This window comes from Hoplias malabaricus, chromosome 12 (genome assembly GCF_029633855.1).
Source record: "Hoplias malabaricus isolate fHopMal1 chromosome 12, fHopMal1.hap1, whole genome shotgun sequence".
NCBI lineage: Eukaryota > Metazoa > Chordata > Actinopteri > Characiformes > Erythrinidae > Hoplias > Hoplias malabaricus.
The window spans coordinates 27,306,609-27,331,493 of record NC_089811.1 but is presented as its reverse complement, the minus strand read 5'-3'; the positions used below and the strand labels follow the sequence as shown (position 1 = coordinate 27,331,493).

At 38.3% G+C, this 24,885-nt stretch overlaps 3 protein-coding genes across 4 annotated transcripts in view; 2 read left to right on the top strand and 1 right to left on the bottom strand.

Moving 5' to 3' along the window:
• Positions 1–1,724: 1,724 nt before the first annotated feature.
• Positions 1,725–11,044, top strand: si:ch73-390b10.2 (Golgi pH regulator). Its single transcript, XM_066686349.1, has 14 exons — positions 1,725–1,894; positions 2,059–2,118; positions 4,253–4,356; positions 4,435–4,541; positions 4,646–4,747; positions 4,858–4,978; positions 5,482–5,562; positions 6,342–6,451; positions 6,837–6,925; positions 7,775–7,867; positions 7,957–8,052; positions 9,101–9,190; positions 9,776–9,841; positions 10,016–11,044. Exons 1-14 carry the CDS (start codon positions 1,853–1,855, stop codon positions 10,220–10,222), a joined length of 1,368 nt encoding a protein of 455 aa, XP_066542446.1. The 5' UTR covers positions 1,725–1,852; the 3' UTR covers positions 10,223–11,044.
• A 259-nt stretch (positions 11,045–11,303) lies between these two features.
• pdzk1 (PDZ domain containing 1) lies at positions 11,304–17,299 on the bottom strand. Of its 2 annotated transcripts, none has more exons than XM_066686347.1 (8): positions 17,093–17,299; positions 16,366–16,594; positions 16,135–16,271; positions 15,818–16,013; positions 14,731–14,927; positions 13,713–13,973; positions 13,029–13,334; positions 11,304–11,401 (listed from the first exon to the last, which is right to left on the bottom strand). In XM_066686347.1, exons 1-8 carry the CDS (start codon positions 17,297–17,299, stop codon positions 11,348–11,350), a joined length of 1,587 nt encoding a protein of 528 aa, XP_066542444.1. In that variant the 3' UTR covers positions 11,304–11,347. The 2 variants fall into 2 exon arrangements, with proteins under 2 accessions (XP_066542444.1, XP_066542445.1); XM_066686348.1 differs by having other exon boundaries at positions 11,346–11,401; positions 13,092–13,334.
• Positions 17,300–21,179: 3,880 nt separating this feature from the next.
• The window catches only part of cckbrb (cholecystokinin B receptor b), a 33,614-nt gene continuing 29,908 nt past the window's right edge, over positions 21,180–24,885 (top strand). The window contains exons 1-2 of the mRNA XM_066686883.1: positions 21,180–21,385; positions 21,474–21,603. Of these exons, the coding sequence (XP_066542980.1) occupies positions 21,477–21,603 (127 nt within the window). The 5' untranslated portion in view covers positions 21,180–21,385; positions 21,474–21,476. The remainder of the gene's footprint in view (positions 21,386–21,473; positions 21,604–24,885) is intronic.

Sequence of the window (24,885 nt, the reverse complement as noted above, 5' to 3'; positions counted from 1 at the left end):
CCACTATGGAGAGTATAGAGATATAAATAGAGAAAGAGTTACTGGGCCTGCCCACATCCAATATCAGCAGCCCACCTAGGTCTCACTTATAACATGTACCAATCCACCCAGAACCCATTTTTATCTTTTGGGCATCACTAAGGTGGAAGTTTTAATAAAAGGATTGAAAGGAATGATGATGTAACACAGTGGTAAACCCCTGTCACTCTCTGCTTCACATCTAGTGTAGAATATGACACAAAACATATATCTTAATAGCTTGTAATATTGAATCAGTGAATACATGCAGATTACAAAACAGATCACTACAATTATTCAATTTCTTTTAACAAAATGTGCGTATTAAATGTGTGTATTAAATGTGTGTATTAAATTCGACCCTGAATCTCTGTAAAAAAATCTTAATCTGAAAATACTCAAAGTACATCTTTAAATAATATGCAGCATACTAGATATTTAAATGTAATATGAAATGTTTATTATGCAAAATTATCTTTTTAAAAAATGTTTTTCAAAATCAACAGCACCGTTTCATCCTGATTCTTGTCCGAAATGTTGTCGCCCCCTGCTGTTCGTTCGTAACCAACGTTGCAACGCTACGTTAGAAAGAAAACTAAAAGAGAAACCGAGACAATGACGTGTGTATAACAGCTGTAAGCATGACCAGAAGTGGCGGCAGTGCATCATCTAAACCCGTGGTCACCAATCTTACGTGTGATCACCTTGCATAGCTGTATATGTCCCCATCACCTCCAATAACATTAAATGACACTGTTTACTTACTGAGTTTTGGCTGTGGTGCTACACTGTCTGCATTTGCTAAACAGGTGTTCTGACAAACTACGTATGCTCAGACCCACGTTTTGAGTGTTTTTATGTGTTTTTCATAGTAAATTTGTTTTCCTCTGGTGCAGTTTACAATAAGCAGTTACACACACACACACACACACACATATATATATATATATATAAACAATGTATTATTAGAGTATTTACCTTATTAGGATTTATCATGATTTTGGTGACCACTGATCTAAACTATCCAGCTTAACATTTTGAACAGAGTTTAGCCATTTTTAACTCTGAAGTATGTATGGTCAGTTATAATGATAGTGCACATCACACACAGTGTTTAAAGTGTGTGATGTGCACTTTAAAAATCATCAAAATTACGGTTTCCTCCCACAGTCCAAAAACACACATTGGTAGGTGGATTTGTGACACAAAAGTGTCCGTAAGTGTGTGTGTGTGTTGCCCTGTGAAGGATTGATTGCCTGCCTTGCGCCCAATGATTCCAGGTAGGCTCCAGACCCACCGTGACCCTGAAATGGATAAGTGGTTACAGATAATGAACTAGCCTCTCCTGCTAAAATGAGTGGAGTATACCAGCAGTTGGTGGTCCCACTAGCCCTGCCCAAAAGCTGACCAAGGACCCCCCATCCTCTATAGACTGCTGACTGAAGGAGGAAGCCCATGGGTCCCAGAGATCACCTCAGCTAGCTCAAGTGGCCCTGGGCTACAAGGAAGTGACTATTATTATATTATAAATTATGAATGAATTTAAAAGGTTTGTGTAAGAAACATAATACACTATTCGAGTACAAAACCTGTTATCCCTTGACATAAGTAGTGCACTACAGAGGGAGCACGGGGAGATTCGAGACGCAGCCCTTCGTGTCGGTTCTGCTGAGTGGCGGGAGACTGCTGACGCCACTGTGCGACGGAAGAAGTTCAGTGTGAAATGAATACGCTGTACGCTATGAGCTCCGCACTGGAAACAGCACTAACCTATTTATTTGACCAATGACACTCAGTGTTTACAGATATATAAAGGACTGACAGTGTAGCCACAATGTCTTTCTTTGTAGATTCAGTGATTATGTTCAGCTCTCAGGTCAGTGGTCTTTCTTGCACTGAAAGCTAATGCCTAACAGTAACTGTATACAAAGGTTTATTTTACCAACACCACCTACCTTTCTTTAAGGATTGAGCTTAGCCAGTTTGTTTATTAGCTGATTATTATTATTAAAACAAACAGTGGCTCTTCTCTCTTCACAGGTGCTGTTTTTCGGGTTCGGTTGGCTCTTTTTTATGCGGCAGTTGTTTAAAGATTACGAGGTATTATACACTACCATTAGTGTCAATGCAGTGTAACGAATAAAAGGCCAACATTTTAGCATAGTGGCCTAAATAATTATTTGCTTGCAAATATCTATGCACATCAATATTACCATATCATTGTGCGTCCTAACTTTCCCCTTCCGTACTTTGTTGTGAAGCACCTAGCTGCTCATCTAGTTCCCATATGTTCGTTGATTAAACCCCCAAACTCTCTCCTTCATTTCTTCAAAATGAAAACTTTAGTATATATTTCCAAGAAAAGAAATATCCTTATGCGTTAAGTGTATAAGATGTACAGGTACATTTCAGTAAATTAGATTATTTCAGTAATTAATTTCAAAACGTGTAACTCATATATAGATTCATTACAGACAGAGTGATCTATTTCAAGTGTTTGTTTCTTTTGATATTGATGAATATGGAATGAAAACCCAGAAGACATTATCTCAGAAAATTTGAATATTATGTGATACCGATTTAAAAAATGATTTTTAATATAGAAATATTGGCCTGCTGAAAAGTATGTACAGTACATGCACTCAGTTCTTGGTTGGGGCTCTTTTTGCATGAATTACTGCATCAATGCGGCATGACTGCTGAGGTGTTAGGGAATCCCAGGTTGCTTTGATAGCCGTCTTCAGGTCATCTGCATTGTTGGGTCTGGTGTCTCATCTTCCTCTTGACAATAGTCCATAGATTCTCTATGGGGTTTAGGTCAGGCTGACCAATCAAGCACAGTGATACTGCCGTTATTAAACCAGGTATTGGTACTTTTGGCAGTGTGGACAGGTGCCAAGTCTTGCTGAAAAATTAAATCCGCATCTCCATAAAGCTCGGCAGCAGAGGGAAGCATGAAGTGCTCTAAAATGTCCTGGTAGACGGCTGCACTGACTTTGGACTTGATATAACACAGTGGACCAACACCAGCAGATGACATGGCTCTCCAAACCATCACTGATTGTGGAAACTTCACACTAGACTCAAGCAGCTTGGATTGTGTGCCTCTCCACTCTTCCTCCAGACTCTGGGCCTTGAAATGTGAAATTTACTTTCATCTGAAAACAAGACTTTGGACACTGAGCAACAGTCCAGTCCTTTCTCCTTTGCCCAGGTGAGACGCTTCTGTCATGTCTCTGGGTCATGAGTGGCTTGACACAAAGGATGTGACAGTTGTAGCCCATGTCCTGCACACGTCTGTGTGTGGTGGCTGTTGAAGCACTGACCAGCAGCAGTGCACTCTTTATGAATCTCCCCCAAATTTCTGAATGGCCTTTTCTTGACAATACTTTCAAGGCTGTGGTTTTCTCTGTTGCTTGTGTAGCGTTATCTACCACACTTTTTCCTTCTACTCAACTTACCATTAATATGCTTGGATACAGCAGGAGGGTGTCAATGACTGCCTTCTGGACATCTGTCAAGTCAGCACTCTTCCCCATGATTGTGTAGCCTACTGAACCAGACTAAGGGATCACTATAAAGGCTTAAGAAAACTTTGGAGGAGTTTTGTGTTGATTATTCTAATTTTTTGAGATAATGACTTTTGGGTTTACACTGGCTGTAAGCCATAATCATCAACATTAAAAGAAATACACGACTGAAATAGATCGCTCTGTTAGTAATGCATCTGTATAATAGTTTTCACTTTTAGAGTTTCACTTTTGAATTGAATTACTGAAATAAACTTTCTGATATTATTCTAATTTATTGAGGTGCACCTATATTTCTACAGCTTTGCCTCTATTCAGCACATGGGGATATATGAAAATGCAATTTATTCCTGCCCCCACATGTTCTATGCTTAATTTGCTCATGATTCATCTTCTAGCGTAAAAACAAAGTCACACAAACATGTTAATTTTAAAACCTGATTTTTACTGAAGAGGTTATTTTGTATTTAAAGATATTTTACTATATTTTTTGAGAAGCCTGAACACTTGCAGGAAGAATATGTTAAAATAATTTATATTTCTCAGGCAATCCCCATTATTGCGCAGTATTTTTAGTTACAACTAAACTAATAATGAGTAACATCATGTCATGGTGTTTCTACAGCTACACAGAATATGGTACAATTACTGCTTTACACTTGCCATAAATATCAACAAGTAAAGTTTCTTATATCTCTCTGTAGGTGCGTCAGTATGTAGTGCAAGTTGTATTCTCTGTCACGTTTGCGTTTTCCTGTACTATGTTTGAACTCATCATCTTTGAAATCCTCGGCGCCTTAAGTAGCACGTAAGTGACCTGTAAATGCAGTCATTTTTTGAAGTAACGTATTTGTCATGAGGTCACAAAATTTATTCTCTTTTACAGGTCCAGATATTTTCACTGGAAGCTGAATTTATATGTTATACTGCTAGTCCTAATTTTTGTGGTGCCTTTCTACATTGGCTACTTTGTGGTCAGCAATATACGTTTGTGTAAGTTGCTGGTAATTTTATCTGTCATCATGATTCATAGTAATAGTTGGATTTCCCTTTCAAGGTATGCACATCTTAACAGAGTTTTGTTTTGTATCTTAAAGTGCAGAGACAGAGGCTGCTCTTTGCTTGTGTTGTTTGGTTTACCTTCATGTATTTTTTCTGGAAACTTGGAGACCCTTTTCCTATACTGAGTCCAAAACATGGTAAGAATAAGTGTCAGAATACTTTATGATTATATATAAGGCAAAATGGTGGGTGTTCTTTACATTGTGTTCATGGCTGTTTCTCTCTTCTTCCGTCCTGCCTTCCTCAGGCATTCTCTCCATAGAGCAGCTCATCAGTCGGGTGGGTGTAATTGGTGTGACACTCATGGCTCTGCTGTCTGGTTTTGGTGCTGTGAACTGCCCATACACTTACATGTCCTATTTTCTCAGGTAAAGGTGCAAACTTCAGGCATTTACTGTGAGAAAACATATACATTTATACATATATAGACATTATTAGGTCAAAATATTGTGCTCAGCTATTATTTTTATATTTATATTTTGAAATTAAGGATATTAACAGCTTGCCCTACTTTGCTGCAGTAACAGCTTCTGCTATTCTAGGAAGTCAGTAGAATTAGATGTTATAATCTTCCTGTGAGGGTTTAATGGCACTCAGTGACATTAGTAAGGTCAAGTACTCTTGTTATATTATGTATTTTAGATCACTAATGTTATTCCTGCTCATCCCTAAAGTATTGAATGGAGTTCCATTATTTAAGAAAAGTGCTCTATTAATGTTAGGTGACCATAAAGTCATATGTAGCAGGGGGGTGGGGGGTGGGGAGATTATACAAGCTTTGTGTGTTCAGTTGCCTACAAGATTTAGCACATGTAGTTTAGGTAAGAAGCACGAAGAAATTGTTTGGGTTATTTGTCTTGAATCTTTCTAGGAATGTGACAGACAGTGACATACTGGCTTTGGAGAGACGGCTACTCCAGACCATGGACATGATCGTCAGTAAGAAGAAGAGGTGAGTTATGAAGGTAGAGGGTAGCCAAGAGAGACAGAATACATTTTGCCCTTAGTTTAATTTTTGGCAGAAGCGCTCAAATTGCTAGAACAAGTCATGGAATTATTTTGTTCTGAAACAACTGAGATGCAAGTCAAACCGATTAGGCTTTTCAACTAAATACTGGAAAGAATCTATTATATAATACTTTTTGCTGGCCTCTATATTGCCCCTAGTGTTTACATGCAGGTTTGTTTACATAAGATTGAAGGTCATCGATATTTTAACCACTTGTTATTTTCTGTTCTCTGTTTTTCTCTAGTCTCTCTGTTCTTGAGCCATTGTGTTGATTTATTCGAAAACAGTGGCTTTATTTGTTTCATTTATTTATGATATTAAATTTTTTGTATTTTAATTCCACTGTCTAAATATTTTTAATGACTGTTTTTGCTAAAATTGCATTGCTCTTTAAGGGGATGTTATTGCATTATTTTGTCATTATATCATCATCATTGTACCTGTTGTAGATAATGGTCTTAAAATAATAATAATATCGTTCACAACTAGATGGCAGCTCGTATGTACGCCGAAGCTCGATGCTCTCCAAAGGAATCTTGCATCTTTATCATAATTATTTCTGGGACAATATGTTGAACACATAAATGACTATTGTGTCAGGTCTAGCTATATCAGAGTACAAAAATATATACACTAGTTTTTAGCATCTTTGTAAATGATGATAGAGATGCTGTTTCATTTAAAACTACTGTCTCTAATAACTAATGCTTGTGTGCATTTAGGATGGCCATGACAAGGAGGCAGATGTATCAGCGAGGAGAGGACCAAAATAAACAGACTGGCTTCTGGGGGATGCTCAAGAGTGTTACCTCCTCAGCTTCAGGCAGTGAGAGTATCCTTTGCTTTAAGATATGTGTGTTTACTAAATTGTTTAGTTTCTCTGAATCTAAAACCCATTAAATTAAATTTAAAACTGTAGTGCTAAGTGTGTTCTTTAACCAGAGGACAGCTGCTAATTGACAGGTCTTATCTGGAGCACAAATGCAGCCTAGAATGTTTTGCCTTCTTTGTCACTTCAGATTTAATTTAATCTTTTGAATAATATGAATGTTAGAGGTTTTCGTTTCAGGAGGACCTTTTCACTCAGCTCATTTACAGCTTTATGACAGTATGTGGGTTAAATGAATATTTAGTATTCACATTCATTATCAAGATGTAAATTTTAATGAACCTGCTGTTCCAGTGTGGTGTGGAGGTCCTTAATATTCCAACTGCAGATTTATCTCTGATCCAGCAGGAGGTTGTTGCCCTAGAGGAGCTCAGTAGGCAGCTTTTTCTGGAGACAGTGGACCTGCAGGCTACCAAGGTACAGATTTTGTTTAGAAATTGCCATATGTCATTAAATGGCATTTTACCTGAATATGTATGTACCAATATTTTGTAAGTGATTCCTTTTTTTTTTTTTTTTTTTAAATAATAATAATGGTGACATTGCTCCTAAGAACACTGTCTTGCACCTTCTCTTTTGGCTCTTCCTCTACAGTATGAAAAATATTGTTGACATTATTTTATAAATAATTATAATAACATATTTAAATTATTAAAATTGGAATGAATTTGTTAAATGTTGGATTAAAAGATTTAATAATGAAATAGAAGCTTAATATGCCCATGTACTTAATTATTATATATTTGTCATTGTTATATAATCACGCATATTAATAATGTATTATTTAAGAAGTTTTAAAAAATAATAATTTAATGATTTATTTATTTCACGATTTGCGAATTACAATGCACTATGAAATAGATAAATCTGTCAACATCATCTGCCTAACTGATTTACAGGTTGATTGGTTCTACAGCACAGTAAGCCATGACCCATTGATCATTGATTGAGCTGGAATATCCCCTAACAACTCAGTAAAATCACATATTCGACTCTCGACAGTGTCTGGGTCTGCACTCCCTGAATATCAGTTATTTTACATTCCCCAATGGAAGAGACAACAGTGTTAGAGGATTGCAATATGTTAGTTCCATGTACAACTTTTTCCTTTTTCATCTATGCCAGTATGAATCTAATTTTGCTTTCTGTGGTACCTTTAATTCTCTTTGTGGATTTGTATCATTCTTAGTTATTTCTCTGTGTTACTATTAAACTGATGTATGGATTAATGTTTTAATGTTCACATTCTTTGTCTGTCTGTGTTAGGAACGGATAGAATACTCAAAGACGTTTCAAGGAAAGTACTTTAACTTTTTAGGGTACTTCTTCTCCATCTACTGTGTATGGAAGATATTTATGGTACGTTTATACTTTGGTTTATAAGACATATGACATCCATGGTAATCATGCTGTCTATAATATAAACTAACCTTAAGTGTTTTCCTCAGGCCACAATCAATATAGTCTTTGACCGGGTTGGAAAGACTGATCCAGTGACGAGAGGGATTGAGATCACAGTTAATTATCTGGGAATCCAGTTTGATGTGAGCTCTTTATCTGTACTTTATTTATATACAAAGTCAATATTAAATAGAGATGTAGATCAGTTGAACAGATGTAGACACAATGCAGAGTTCTGAGCCTCCAGGAATTATAGGTGATACATTATTTATATATATATATATATATGATTATTATAGATGATATGATCCCTGGAGGCTCATCTTTCGCAGATTCGCTACTTTGCAGGTTTTTTCAAGGGGGCATTTTTATTATTTACATGTATTAGACTAGGCCGGTAGGTGACAAAATATATAATTTATAAGTATTTCTTACGTACAGTACATGTATTGTTCATGTCCACATCCAAGTGAAAATTACTTACGCTAAATCACAGCTTACGAATTACTCTATTATAGAAACTGGTGGGATATCACATGTAGTTCCAGCTGAAAAACATTATCGAATGACTGTTTAATGCAAATGGTAGGTTGTTAACAGTAACAGGGAGGGTTTTAAAAGTCCGAATACCAGTTAAATACATAAAAAAATATCTTTCCTCTACTTCGCGGAAATTTGTTTTTCGCCGGTGGTCTTGGAACGCATCCCCCACGAAAAACGAGGGATTGCTATGTGTGTGTGTGTGTGTGTGTGTGTGTGTGTGTGTATATATATATATATATATATATATATATATATATATATATATATATATGTTTATATGTGTGTGTGTGTGTGTTATAACCTATGTTTCTATTCTGATTTACACCATGTGTCAGAGTATAAAACAAAAGAAAGAATAAAATGCTGGGGTGATGTAATCAACTGTGGTCAGCATGTTACTGTCATGTTATTGTCATGAGCCTGAACACTGGTGAGCATTCAGATAGACCCACTCTCTGCTGTTACTCCTTAGCCACTACCTGAAGCTCCCAATTTGCTCTTTACCAGTTTTTCCCTTTGAGGAGCTACTTATTCTGCTTCATATTGCGCTAACCTTGGGTCATTTTTGCATTTTTCTGCTTTGGCCCTCTCTTTCCTTTCATTATGACATGTTGCATGTTGATGCATTTTCAACCCTTCTTCCTACAGGTGAAGTTCTGGTCTCAGCACATTTCCTTTATCCTGGTGGGAATCATCATTGTCACTTCTATACGAGGTCTTTTAATCACACTAACCAAGGTAGAGTGTCATATGTGATTGTTTAATCCTTTGTGTTAATGGAAAAAATATTTGTGTCCATTTAAATAAGACATGATAAATAGATAGTTAGTTAGTTAGCTAGCTAGCTAGCGGTAACCATGAATACCCACGCAAACTACAAAGCTCCAAAACAAATTCCTGTTCATGGTGACATGCCCAGTGCCAAGCATCAGTTAGAGAATCAACGTGCATTGGAATTACGTTCTCTAAACCTGATGAAGCACCATTGAATATATATATATATGGGGTGTGCAAAAGTGGCATTTGTGTTCCAGAACTAATCATCGAAGATCAGTACTTGACCTCTGCTGATTCTTTGGCTGAATGTCATCAAATGTATTCAGCAATGTACCAGCGTCTATTGTAAAGCCTCCTGCAAATGAGAGAGAGCAAACTCAGTAATAATTCACTTGATACGTACAGGATGAGCAAATTAATCCAAATCTTTGGGCATGATGTGTTTATTTAGGTTACATTTTTTCATTTGTATGGAATGCAGTCACATAAAAGCTGTTGTTTAATTTTTTATTGTGTGTGTGTGTGTGTGTGTGTGTGCGCGCGCAGTTCTTCTATGCAATCTCCAGCAGCAAGTCGTCCAATGTTATAGTACTGGTACTGGCCCAGATCATGGTAAAATGCAACACTAAAATGCCATAATGCTACAAATGTATTAAACTTATTTAATTTTATTAATATCTTAAATATATTGAACTACTTATTTATAGTTTCTTTCTCTCTCCTTCTCTCATTGTCTGCTGTCTGTCCCCCCTACCGCTCCTCCTCCTCCTTTCTTACCTCGTAAAGGGGATGTATTTTGTATCATCTGTTTTGCTCATGCGTATGAGCATGCCTCTGGAATACCGCTCCATCGTCTCTGAGGTCTTAGGAGAACTGCAGTTTAACTTTTATCATCGCTGGTTTGACGTGATCTTCCTCGTGAGTGCTCTCTCCAGCATCCTCTTCCTCTACCTGGCACATAAGCAGGCGCCGGAGAAACACATGACCCTGTGACCCTTGCATATGTCCCCCCTATTCCAAACAAAGATTTTGTTTTCTGAAGGGGCTTTTACTTCTACTGGGACTCAATTTCCTGAATCAGGAAGAGCTTAGAGACTGTGGTGATTTACTGGGGCTTTGGTTCAAGAACTTTGAGGGTTGTCTGTTTGTGATCAAAATTTATTTGTGTGGATGGGACAAGATGTTATGGAAATTACAAATAGATTTTTTTCAATGCACCATTTTTTATGATTTTATGTAATTTTTAAAAACAAATTCACAAAACTGTTTTGTCTCCTTTCATAATGGAACAGAGGTACTGGGAAGAGAATATATAATTAGCCATGGTGTTTACAATTTTCGCTATTCACATGCCATGTTAGCACAGTATTTTTTTATTATGCTGTTTTTTGTTTTGTTTGTTTTGTTTTAATGCCCATGCAACAAACAATAAACACACCATCACCCAGACAATAAATTATTTATCAATATGATAAGACACTGAGACTTAAGCTTTCATATTCTAGTCACTTTATTTGTATTACTTTGAATACAGAGCTGGCTCACTCCTAAATAAGAGCCTGTGGTGCCAGTTTCCAGAAGAAGGGAGTCAGCCAGTTTTCATGGCTTTGAGAGTGAAAAATATGTATAAGTGTATTAGTGTCAGTTAAAGAGTGGAAAAAATGAAGGGGTACATTGTACCAAAAGCATTATTCTGCAGAGTCGAACCACATCAGTATCTCAACATTTCACCTACAAACCCCCATCACAGACAAAAAATGCAATCCCTGACAGCAAACAGTACATTACTTAAAAGTGCATGTCATTAGCTTTAAAGCTTGATCACAGTCCAGTCTCTATATTCCATATGTGCCATTGCCCATAATCACCAGTGGGCATAGGGGTGATACCATCAGATTCTGGAATAAATATTTTGAAATGGTGCTAAGTTTTATATTTTAGCATATCAGTTTGGTTGTAAAGAGGGCAGAGTCCAGAACTGCTTTCCTTTCAAGTGTCTGTTAAAGCAGGGTAATTATTTACCACTTACAAGACATTTTAACTTGATCATGTTAATTGCTGACTTATAAATATCTCTGTAATTCAGCAATAATCCAGCAAACACTGTCTGTGGTCTTCTCAAAGCCTCACATCCACACTGTCTGATGAGGATGCAGATGATACAGAAGGTGTCTAAAATGAAGAAGAAATTTTGTTAAATGAAAGAATAATTTATTTTGGCACTTGATTTACATTTAGGGCATTTATATCATCAATATCAGAACCGGTAATGATACTGTGATATTGATATTTAACCAAAATATTGTCAACTACGATCTGTTATTTGCTAAATAAATAGCATGTTTATTTTAATTTTAAAATAGTTTAAAGGAACACGAGATAGTATTTTTACCTTAAAATTACAGCTTCAAATTTATATGAAGATTAGAGCCACTGTCTTTGCTGCTCTGGGCTCAGCACTGCAGAAAATGCATTACATAAATTTTGGAGGAGGGTAGGAATTGTCCTATAAAAGTGAATTACCCTCTGGAACGGTAAAGGGAGTCCAGGAGCAAAAATAAAAACCTTATCTAGTGTTCCTTTAAAATTTACAATATGGTGTAAGATTCTTGATTCTAAAAAAAGAACCCTATTCAATCAGAGCAAGCTACACAGTTTGACCAGTAGTTTGTAAACACCCTGTTTAACCTAATTTAGATGTTTTGTCTCCCTTGTGCTACAATTATAGACTGTACTTTCATGTGGGTATTAAATGAGATGTTGGTTTCACAGCCAGAAGAGCATGAATTGCCACAAGGTCAGGTACTGATGTTGAGTTGTTAATTTTAGATCACCAACGCCACTCCTGCTTCAGGACTCCAAAGATACTGGATGGTGCTCCATCCCTCTGTGTTGCATGGCATACCAGTACTAAAAAAGTATTTTGGTGCTCTGTCATTAAAAACGACTCAATAACCCAAATAATGACTACTGGTACTTTAAGAAGTAGCGTTTTAAAATGAGAGTGGTACATCCAACGAGTGCCACGGGGGTGCTTTGCCTCCTCCCTCTCCCTTTAACGACTTTTCCGATCTTCTAGAAAGTTATTTTAAAAAAAACGTTCTGTACAAACCTTAGCTACTCTTTATAGAAGAGAATAGCACAACTCGTTAGAACACAGCGACTAAAGCAGAATGTATGACACAGGACCGAAGGTGCGATTGGACCCAGAAACATCACGTGTGGCGTCACACTTAACAGTGACTAGCGATTTTGTCGACCGCCCTCAGCTTGTAAAGAAAGTACATTACTTTTTCTTGATGTTTTAGGTTTTTGCCACGGTATGTTTCAGTATCGGTATTGAGATATGTAAGCAGGTATCATATCGAAAGCCATAATTTTGGTATCGTGGCAATACTACTCTGTGAAATTCACTTCTCCAGAGCACAATGCAGGGTGCTTTATACACCATTAGCTCTGGGCATGGTGGTGTTCAGTTCTTGCTCAAGAGCATCTTATTTTCCTGGCAATGCTTTTCATGTTATGCTAGGCACCTTAAAATATGGGAAATCTCCCATTAGATGTGGCTACAAACATGTTTTAGGCATTAATTTGGCATGGAATACCAGTAAAAACAGAATTCATGCATTATTATTATTATTATTATTATTATTATTGAACATCATGACACTGTGGTGTATTTAGAGAAGGTAGTAATAATCAGATATTTTATTAGTGCAGCCCTGCTCTGGTTTGTTTATTCTTATGTTAGTTCTAATGAATTGTGATGCTGTTACTTAAACTGTAAAAGAGCACTGACCCTTGCCCGAGTCTGAGCTGGTGGAGTGGCTGCTCTTTGGGTCTGTTCTTCTTGTGCTAGGACAGGGACACATGGCTCAGGTCTCTGCTCGTTCTCCAGCAGTTGTGGGGTGATTGCAATTCCTTTGGCTTTCAGGTAATCATAGGTCACCTTATCGGCCACTAGGAGGACCAGGGTATCTCCACTGCCGCGGATCATTTTTACAACTTCATCGTGTGTGCCCTTTTCCACATTAACACCATTGACTTCCACCACAATATCGTCATCCTCCAGTCCAGCTTTGTCTGCTACTCCACCTTTAACCACCTGAAAACATAAAAGTGTGTTTTTGGACAGCGAGAGGAAACCCACACGGACACATTGAGAACACACCAAACTCCTCACAGACAGTCACCCGGAGCGGGAATCAAACCCACAACCTCCAGGTGTCTGGAGCTGTGTGACTGCGACACTACCTGCTGTACCACCGTGCCGCCCCAATTAAAACATGATTTTTTTTTATAATTAATCTCCACACCCAAAAGGAGAACATGTGATTGCCCGTCCACAAGATCAGTGTTGTTAGGTTACTTCTCCTGCAAAAATCTGAATAACGCTAAACATGATTGTAATTGCAGCTTTTTCAATATAAAGACAATTAACCTTTGAGCCCTGCTTAGTAAATATACTATAGGCTATTCAAACCTCTTTGATGTATTGTCCATGGACTCCTTGAATGCCATTGAGGTGGAAGCCGTATCCAGCTGCAGTCTTCTTCAGGTGGCACATTTTGGGTTTGTAAGATTCTTCTGCGGGAGGAGGCACAGCTGGGGCAGGGGATGCAGCAGGAACTGGTACTGGAGTTGGTTCTGGAGCTGGCACTGGACTAGGTTCAGGCTTAGGCTGACTTGGCTTAGGCTGGGAACTCCTCATTTCTTCCCAATAAAGCAGAGGAGAAACATCACCCTGTGGAAGAACATGGAGATGTCACAAAAATTCTATTAAAAAATTGGACCCCAATGGCCAGTTTAGGATATCCATTTTAAGTCAGATAAGACAGTATTTTCTGTGGAAAAATACATTTGTAATTTTAGTTATTTGTTATTTAAATATATAAATATATAATCTAAATTTAAACATGGACGGCTGAAATGCACAATGTAAAATGTAACAATCCAATGGTTTTTAAATGTATTTTTGATGTATGATTGTGGTTTCACCTAGGCTTTCATTCATAAGGAGTTCAGGAACTGAAATGGAAGCCTACGTTTCCAGAATAAATGTTAAAACAATTAGAAACTGATAAGTATTGACCATTCACATCAAATGTGCAACTCTAGGCCTGACCTGTCAGTTGTCAGAAATTGAAATCAATGGAATCTATACGTGGGCAATTTACAGAATGGGTAACTATAGAAATGCATGTCAGTCTGTTATAAGCTTTATATCCCTTCGTTTAAATGAATATCAAGTGCATTTTTATATATAAAGTGGATTTTTGTTCTTCTGTAGGATAATGTTTGACAGCAATATTTTGGCATGAAAACAATATAAAAGAAACGGGCCATATATTAAATGAAATGTGATCTGAAAGCAAATAAATGTTGGCAATTTTGGAAAATCTGCTGAAAAAAAAATAACAACAACAACAAAAGTTTTTGATCAGCGTGGCACGGGGTCTGTTCCATCTTTTGAGCAGTTGGGGGTAAATAAACGAATGCACCTTTTTATAGAGTTGATCTGTTTCCGCATCCACCACCAGGAGGCAGCATCTGTTTCCAAACTGTCTTATTTTTTCCACCAGCTGTTCATGTGTGAAGTGGTCCACCTCCTCTCCCTCCACAGCCACCACCCGGTCCATCTCCCTCAGCCCTGCCTTTTCAGCTGGACTCCCACGATCAATCTCTCCAACATAGTGACCTAAGGGTAGCGATTTAGAGCCATGTAGAGACATAGGGCTCAAGTGTTCAAATGTGCTGTTGTGGAATTTTTTAGTGAGTGCATTAAAATAGGGTGACCCGATCTGAGATGGTGAAAAGTGAAAAGGAGGACACGTCTAGTGGGGGTGGCGTTGTATGCTTAGCTGAACCTATGTGTGGTTTTAGGTCCATTACATCTTTATTTGCTACACAAAACATGGGAATTTCTTTGTTAATTCATCCGAGAATTTACATTTACGTTTCGGCATAGCTGCTCGAGATGAGGGTAGGTACCTGAGCTTTGCCTGACGTAAACAAGGACTACTGACGTGCAGACTGACCAATCAAATGTTTACAGAGAAGGGTATTGACCAATAACGGTAGCTCTACAGTCAGACCGTCCAATCACAAGATTTTAGGCTACTTCACCACGCCCCCTTCTCGCTCAAGCGAACCAATCGGAGTAGAGGAGGGCGGGACTAGTTTTGAACGAAACGCTTCTCCAAGTTCTATGTAAACTCTAGAAAAACAAAATTTTTCACAAACAACGTTTGTGAAATTCCGCCCGGACATTTTTTAAGCCTAAAAAAGAGGACATGTCCGGGTAAAAGAGGACATCTGGTCACCCTACTTAAAAGCTCAATTATTAAAATGATTGCTAGTCACTGCTCAACAACACAAGCTTATATACTTTCAGCACTTGGGGTTAAGCATGGTGACTTAGTTCACGTAAATAAAACTGCTTCAGAGCATCCAATTTTATTTCAAACTTTTTTTTTTATGGAAGTTAAACTGCACATCTGCATGTCTGATGTATGGCTGTACATAATGTTAGCAGACCTCAGCATAAATTGACTGTAAACTCTGCACCATCAATATTGAACCACTTACCTGTTTTTTTGGTGTCTTCTTTAAGGAAGTAGCCATAACCACTGGGACCCTTGGTCATTTCAACAATGCGGGGCTTCTGTGGGAGGTACTTTACTGTGGCTAGTCTGGCTCCTAGCTTGATGCACTTGTTCTTGTAGTATTTGTCTGTCTCCTCATCCACCAGTAAGAACATCACACTGTTTCCAGAAGCCTTGATCTGTCAAGCAGAGGGATATAAGCCCTTTCAATGAGGAAATAAACCTTGAACCTAGCATTTAATGACAGGGCCTAGAGGATAATAACTGTTATTTGCGATTCAGTATTAAAGCTTAGCTTACTTTCTCCACAACTTGGTCATGAGTAGCCCCCTCCACATTTTCTTTATTAATTTCCACCAGGCGATCGCCCAACTTAACTCCTGCTTTATCAGCAACCCCTCCAGGAACTACATCCATCATGAAGATTCCCTGGTCACCTAGGGACACAGAGCAACACCTCAGATCAGGGTCTTTCAATTATGTATTACAACTGGTCCAATTTCATTATATAGGAGACATAGCTTTTCTCACCTTTTGTGGATTTGACTGAGAAGCCAAACCCACCACTGGCCTTCTGCAGAAGGCAGAGTCTGAGTTTAGGGGCTGGTGCAGACACTCCGTTCATGGTGGGCTGTACCTGAGTGAGGTGGGACTGTGGGTCTGCCAAGTTTATCCCATTCTTTATGGCCAGATAGTATGCTTCCTCTCCCAGGACATGAAATGTGACCGTCATTCCACTTTTTCTCACCAGATCAGCAACCTAATATAAATATAGCAGCATTACAAATGTTTTATTCCACAGCAAGCATATTCCGGTAGCCAGTGTTTAGAGAGCCAATTTTCCAAATCTTTTTGTATTTTTGTGATCCTTTTAGATCACAATGTGTTCCTAGAATATTAGTATATATTGGTGTAAGGTAGCTGTATTTATATAAAGTAATTCTTTTGAAATGTCAAATTTCCATCCATTTTTTTTTAGAGTTACACAGTATGTTTGGATACAGTTTATTCAAGAATAATATATGCAAATGACCTCAGTTCTGACTGGCTACCTAGTATTGTGCTTCCTTCAATGAAAAGTTGTGAAGTGGCAGATTGTTTCTTAATATAGGTGCTTAAGTCATAGGTGGTAAAGTCACTGTTTTCAAAATCCAGCATATTTTTTTAATTGTCAGCACCAGTGTCAGTGATTCTAATTTTTCTAATGTTTCTAACTAGTTTAAAAGCCTTGTTTATGGTTTTAAATTCAGCTTTATACCTGGCTGTGCTCCAGGTTATCCACAAAAGTTCCATTGACCCTGATGATGCGATCTCCATCCTTGAGACCTGCCAGTTCAGCTGGACCTCCCATCTCTAATGCCCGGATCAGATGACCCTCCTCCCCTTGCTCCACCCTCAGGAAGAAACCGAAGGTTTGACCCTCACGTTTGGACAGGGAAATCACTCGAGGTTTGGGCACAGCCATGTTTTCTAAAGGGAAAAATCACAAAGAGTCAATCAAGCTTTACTCTTAAGTTAAATGTTATGTCATCTATGGCACACTTTTACTGTTCTATCTTATCAAAATGATCACTACACTCATCATCTTGTACCAGCTAAATTATTTTACAGCATATGCTGCTGTAAACGTGTCAGTTATAATATTCAAGGTTTATCAGTGGGGTGTGGTAAAAGGCCTTATTACATCACCATTTAAATCTCTTATACGACATTGTAAAATATAAAAGAGTAAATGTAAACACGGGTAAATGCTGTAGATACTTGTGTGATATCTCTGATTTCCTCACAAACATTAACTTCAAGTCCAGAGTGTTCATACATATCTGTTGTGCTTATTTGTTCTTTCTAACCTTAAAAGGCCATATTTCTCTAATTCTAGAACAATTTAAATAAATTATCAGGTACCTATTACTTAATACGTTATGCCAAATATGGTAGTTGCTGAGAGCGGAGAATCACGAAATGTAGCTAAAAGATATTCACACCATGTAAGGTACCTGTGAGTAATTTGAGATAGCAAATCACAGCAATTACCCAGAGCTATAAAATCCCTGCCCTATATAAGAAGTCCAGTCTAATGAAGTGGAAGTTTAATAAGAAGATAATACGCTGACGCTCTCAGAATGTGATCTGGCTCTTGGATCGTTAATTGTTAAACTGCAAGTGCTATGACAAAGTGTGCACTTTGACTCCACAATAATAATAATAATAATAAAAAAAGAAAAATGCCAACGATCTGTGCCAAGTAAGAAGAGAGAGAGAGAAGAATGTCAGAAAATCTGTATGTTTGTGATTTAATATGTATGTAATAAGAATGTATAATGCATACTTATAAATAAACATGTATTCCTGGTTCGTAGTTTATTGTAAAACAAATATTTTGCAACAGCAAACAAAGAGGCATCCAGCACTGGACATGAGCTCTGTCCATCAGTAGATAGCTGTCAGATATTACATCGTAGTTCATTATACTAGTTTGCAGATTTTAACAATAACAGCATGTTTATAGGTGCTAAGGGTGATATTTATATATACATCATCTAAATATGAAAGGTCCTGAGGATGCAGTTTTAATATTTTTGGAATCATTAGTAGAAAGAAATGTACTGAACAAGGCTATACTATATATAGACCAATAGAAGTGCTCCAAAATGACTTGGAAATAAATCCTTTACATTAAAGTAATTTAAACTTAACAACAAAGAATGATTTTATTCTGGTGAGTTTAAAGCTTTAAGGCATCAGATGTTTCATAGAAGTGCAACAAATGTTATCTAATATAATAATTCCTATATGTGCATCTTTTTCCTTGTAAATTTACATTTACATAAATCAATAGTGCCACATATGAAACAGAATGTACACACCTTCCCATAGACTTAATGCACTGATTTGGTGTTGGTAATGTGTAGGAGAGGATGATCACTCACCTGTTGCAGTGCTGTGGCTGTTCATGCCTAAAGGAGGGTTTTTCCTCTTCTTACACAGGTGTTATCTGGCTGTGTCTAAGTGTGTAATGGACTTTGACAGAACAAAGGTTGACATAAAGAGTGAGTTATTTAACCACATCTCGTGGCTGGAAGCCTCCTCACAATGTGGCTACCACCACGATCAACCCTGTAAACTACAGCAATCATAAACTCTGACCAAAGGATTTGAGCAAAGGTGAGGTTCAAAACTTAAGGGGCTGAGAAGAGTAGGGATATTACAACTGAAGTATTTTAGCCATGAGAACATCAGTAATGTCAGGTAATGCTGGATTGGATAAACTAGTCCAGCTCTTTCCAAAGCATAGCAACAGTGTAATAAACCTCTGTGAAGGATTAGTTTGACTTTACGTTCATGTAAATAGACACATAATTAAGCTGCATAATATCAAGCAATAAAACATCAGCCAGTGTTTAAGAAGGTGAGGACAATACACCTTAGTCTTTATAAAGGCTCAGTAAACCCCATGCCCAGCCCATTTACACATTTGAGTGCAAGCAATTTAATTAAAGCACTCTTCAGGATTTTATTATATATTTACTTATTTTTATTTTAAACCAATTTATTTTGAACAGAAGCTATAACATAAATAGCCCTACTTTTTCTTCCACACTTAATTTTCAGTGAATACTTCTGAGATCTGAATGTGTGGTGTAAGAAATATATTCACATTTTGATCAGATATTTATAATACTAAATTGAATCGTATTTATTTTAAACTGAATTAAACACATTTTGCATCTCAAGTGGTTGGCAATTTTACAGAACATTATTTAAAAATGATTAACACAAATTAACACAGCAGTTCAATGTTTGGCTCTCCATGTTCAGCCAGCCCCTCAGCACCTGTGTATTGTAATTGAAAATAAACAGGAAGTGTCTCTGCCAAGGGCGGCACAATGGTGCAGCAGGTAGTGTCGCGGTCACACAGCTCCAGGGACCTGGAGGTTGTGGGTTCGAATGCTTCTCTGGGTGACTGTCTGTGAGGAGTTTGGGTTTCCTCCGGGTGCTCTGCTTTCCTCCCACGGTGCAAAAACACACATTGGCAGGTGGATCGGTGACTCAAAAGTGTCCGTAGTTGTGAGTGTGTGTCACCCTGTGAAGGACTGGCGCCCACTCTGGGTGGGCTTCGGAACCACCGCGACCCTGAACTGGATAAGTGGTTACACACAACGAATTAGTGAATATTAGACTTATGATTGGACTTGTGATGCTTAACATCTTCAACATACTCCCGGTGGTATAGAGAAGAGATGTGCCCATTGTTTCTACTATGCTGGTGGGTGAACAACCATCTATTGTCTAAATCCTGAGGCAACTTCCTGTGAGAAGTCTGGTGTATACTCCCTGTGTCTGCGTGGGTTTCCTCTGAGTGTTCCTGTTTCCATCCTTGTCCAAAAACACACGTCCATAGGTGGACTGGCCATGCTAAGGAGTCCATAGGTGTAAGTGAATGCATGGTGCCCTATGCTGGCCTGACAGCCCGTCTGGAGTGTGTTCCTGCCTTGTGCCCTGTGATTCTGGGTAGGCTCCAGACCTACCACAACCATGAAATAAATAAGCAGTTACAGATAATGAATGATGCTGGACCTAGAGGCAGAAACCTGACATATAACTGTTCTTAAAACTAAACTTAATGGTGGTCATGAGTTGTCATTTTGAACTTTTGAGCATTGATTAGAGGCAGAAACATTACACAGGCAGGTTCATGCTGGAGACAGTGGTTACTTCAGAAAGTGGGTAATATTCAGCATGTGCATAACATCAATCAATAAACAAGTACTGTTAAAAACCACTGAATAAAATGTCAGCTTGTTCACATCAATTATACCTCACACACTTGGTGCTTTTAACTTAAATAGTAAAATCTATTAATATAATTATTTTATTTTAGGTTATTTTAACTTGAAATTGTTGGAATTTTAAGAAATAATATATTTATTAGATAAGGAAATAGTGAGTTAAGGATGAATAATAATAATGGTTTAACTCAGATTTTCCATATTATTAGTTAAGCAACTTTTAGAACTTAATACAAAGGATATCTTTAACAGAGAATTATTTAATTATTCCTTATTTTTTACTTTTACTTAGCGTTGTAATGCAGTCAGCCACCAGGGGGCATCAGAGACGACCGGCTTCGCCATTCAACCCTACTCGTGCAGTCCGTTTCTCATACGGGTGCCAGCTCTCTTTATCCACAAGGGGGCGCCATCGTTCTGCTGCAAATATCCCACCATTCTTAACTTTCTACTGTGGTGGAGGTAGGGGTGTTACTCTACTGCTCCACTCTTACAGCTCTTTCATGCTTCGCCTCTGCTCAGCACGTGTCACACACACCCACCCTTCTCTCCCTCTCTCTCTCTCTCCCCCTCACCCTTTAAGTCCCAGTCACACTCCTCTGTGCTCTCAGTCCTTCACAAGGTGCTGATGCTTTAGCGTCTCTCTCTCTTTCCTTTTTATATCAACTCTGTGGACCATAAGAAGACATTGTTCAGCAGCAGAAGGGCACACACTCAGTAGTTGGAGGAGGAGGAGTTTTAGGTGAACTTCTGGACTAACAGTAGGTCTTCTATTTTATTGCTTGTAGTAGGGACATTTTTGTGGTCCATTATTTCTGGAAGTGGAGTGCTAATGTGGGTCGTTATTAGGCCATGGACTCGCTGCTGCCTGAGTGTGCGGACAGTGTGAACGGCTCCTCGGTGAACGAGACGGACAGTAACTCCACCTGTGGCCATGACGCCCTGATCCCAAAAGCGCCTGAATCGCCCAAAGCCAAAGGTAAGAGTCCTTCCTCCCCGCGCAGAGCTGAGCCCCAGGCGGTCTTTGGGGAGGTGAAGCGCGCAGTCAGCGCTTGAGCCGCGCGCTTATGCTTGGGTGGCACGCGCTGGTATATTAATTGGTTGTTTTTGTTTTGTTTTTTTCCTTGACTTTCTGATACTATAGCAGTAATTTAATGCTGGACGTTTCTCCGCGAGCCATTACTGGTCATTACTTACAACCAACTCATCATTGTTCATCAATATTAAAGATTGAGAAGTTATTTTCATGAAAATTTGACATATTCGACAGCTTTCCATGAGCTGGGATCTAAATGAAATATTTGTGACATGCTTTGTTCAAAAAACCAAAAGGATCAAACATAACATTAGTTCCCCATTTTTAAACAGTGGCTTGTTTTTGTGCTTTTTCCTTGAAATTAGAACGAGCCACAGCTCAGTTCAGTGCAGGCTGACAGCAGTGAGGTGTGAGATGCAGAAGCTCTGGATTTCAGCCATTTTCTCTTTGTTCTCATTCTTCTCAATCTTTGTTTTCCCTGTATTTAGTCTGTACATGTATTTACACTGTACCCATTGTATTTTTTATATTCTTTTTAATCTCACAAAAAAAAATCTTCACAAAAATGTGGGTCCAGCTTCATTCAAAAAAGTCTGTGAGGAGGCAGGGCAATTCTGAAGTGTCTGCAAAATATGAGTGTGCCTTGTTTTATCCCATGAAAAAACTGACAGTGTTTTTTTTTTTGGGACAGTATGTGGGTTGGAATGCTCTAGATGCCCACAGTAATGTAGTGATGTGCTCAAAATATGATTTTATTCACAATACCTCCCATAATATGTCTTCAAAGCCCCAATAGGTGGCATTGGTTCCTTAGATGTATGATGTAAGAAGACCTGGATGTCTGAATCCACATTTTTGAGTCTTTGGAACACATCAGTTTGAAAGTTGAAATGCACAGCCATGGCATGGACTGCTTTTTTCCCCCATGACACAACTCCTTACAGATAAAAGACAACAAAACACTGTGAAGTAAAATATTTAGCTTTTTTTAACATGTCAGTCTGCACACATATTTGAAGCTACAGCTGAGTGTGCATACCCTCCATTCAGAGATATTGCCATGCGCACTTCATGCTCAGATTTCACACGTAAAACCCACTTAATCACAGACACACTTTCTACTAATGGAACAGCACATAACAATTCACTAATCTGAGCATCTTTAGAAAGCAATGTTGAATGCAATTTACTGGAGATTATTAGAAGTGGCATGTTCTTCTTCAACATGAGAGTTTTGGGGAAACTCATAACTCTTTCTGGTGTAAATTAGGCTTGTTCTTGGCTGAAATTTTGTTTGATCATTTGTTCAAATCATTTGTAATTCCATAAAAGTATCATATAATGTTTTCTAAAAAATTACTTTAAAGCAGTGTTTCCCAAGTCTTCAGAGCCCACAGCCTGTATAGTGTGCATTCAGCCACAAGAGCATTAGTGAAGAAAGGTACTGAAGTCAGAGGAGGATCAGTCACTCCAGGTCATCGTAAAGGTAGTGAATGTTGCTCTATCACTGCACAACCCAAATAATGTGTCCTAGTAGAGATGGGGATTTATTACCTATAAAAAGTAAAACTTGGCAACACCCTCACTGTCCAAATAATGGGTAGCACAAATTTGGCAATAAAGTATGACGACATAATTAGTTTTACTGACACAACAAAATATCCCATCGCAGTCACACAGCTCCAGGCACCTGGGGGTTGTGGGTTCCAGTCCCATTCTGGGTGACTGTGAGGAGTTGGTGTGTCGGCATGGGATTCCTCCAGGTGCTCCGGTTTCCTCCCATGGGCCAAAAAAAAAAAACATGTTGGTGGGTGGATTGATGACTAAAGAAAAGTGTCCATATGTGTGAGTGAATGTGTGAGTGTGTGTTGCCCTGTGAAGGACTGGTGCCCCCTCCAGGGTGTGTTCCTACCTTGCGCCCAGTGATTCTGGGTGGGCTCTGGACCCACCGCGACCCTGAACTGGATAAAATGTTTTTGTCCCCTTCCCCATTTCTGTAAACACTGCATTAAAATGTTTGGAAGCATTTATCAGTAATGTTGTTCTTTACTCTCACTTCACTTCTAATATGTATGGTTTCTATACATTTTAATAAATATCATTATCAGAGAAAATCATGAGCCCAGACCATTTTTGGACATATCTAATAAATGTTAAGGGACACATGAAAAAGAAAATGTTGCATTAGCCCATTAATTTGCATATCTGGAACTCCTACCAACCCACAAAGTGTAAAACAAAACCAGCCAGTTCTTTATTTTTGCTATTATTTATATTTTGTTATTATATAGTATTATATTATTATTATTATTATTATCTGTTTCTGACCTATCCTGCTGAGGCTTTAGAACTGTACCGCCCCTTTCAAAGCTGGATGTGTGACCTGTGCAAGTGAAGATGGCTAAAATAGAAAGCTCACATGCCTTTCACTGCGGTGCCTTTACGTTTGGGTAAACAGCGTCTCATTCTTAAAGGACTGGCACTAAAACCAGTCATTCTGAAGAGTTCTGCTAAGACAGTGGGAGATGTGCTGTGTTGTTTGATCCTTGTGGTATTTTAACCAAAGCCTAAAAATAATTTAGTAACCTTTACTTCTGGAAGCATTGTGGCTTTCTGGATTACCCTGTTTCCTAAAATCTGGATGTGAGCTCTGAGGATTTATGAGAGAGCAGTGTGAGGAGGTGAAAGATACTCTTCACAGTTAAAGATTCTCATTCGCGCACAAACACACACACACACACACACACACACACACACACACACACACACTCTTACTCACTCTGTCTCTCAGTCTGTGGCTTTGTCGAAGCAGTCTGCACTTGGCTCCTGCAGGGTAGGCTATATATAGAGCATGTAAGGGCAGCGAAGAGCCTAATCACTGTATGTTCAATTACACACACACACACCCACCCACACACACACACAGGACTGTTGCTGTCAATGTCTACATAAAAATAAATAATTAGATAGATAGATAGATAGATAGATAGATAGACAGATAGATAGATAGATAGATAGATAGATAGATAGACAGACAGACAGATAGATGTGATCACTGATCATTACTGCTCAAATCCAACACTTTATCCACAATATATCATGGCTTACATTGCGCAATGACAAGAACACCAATAATAAGGAGGAAGGTGCCTGCAATGACTAAGATGCTTCCAAAATTGTAATCAGAATCCGCAGGGTTGCACAATCGCTTCTAAAAAGAAAACT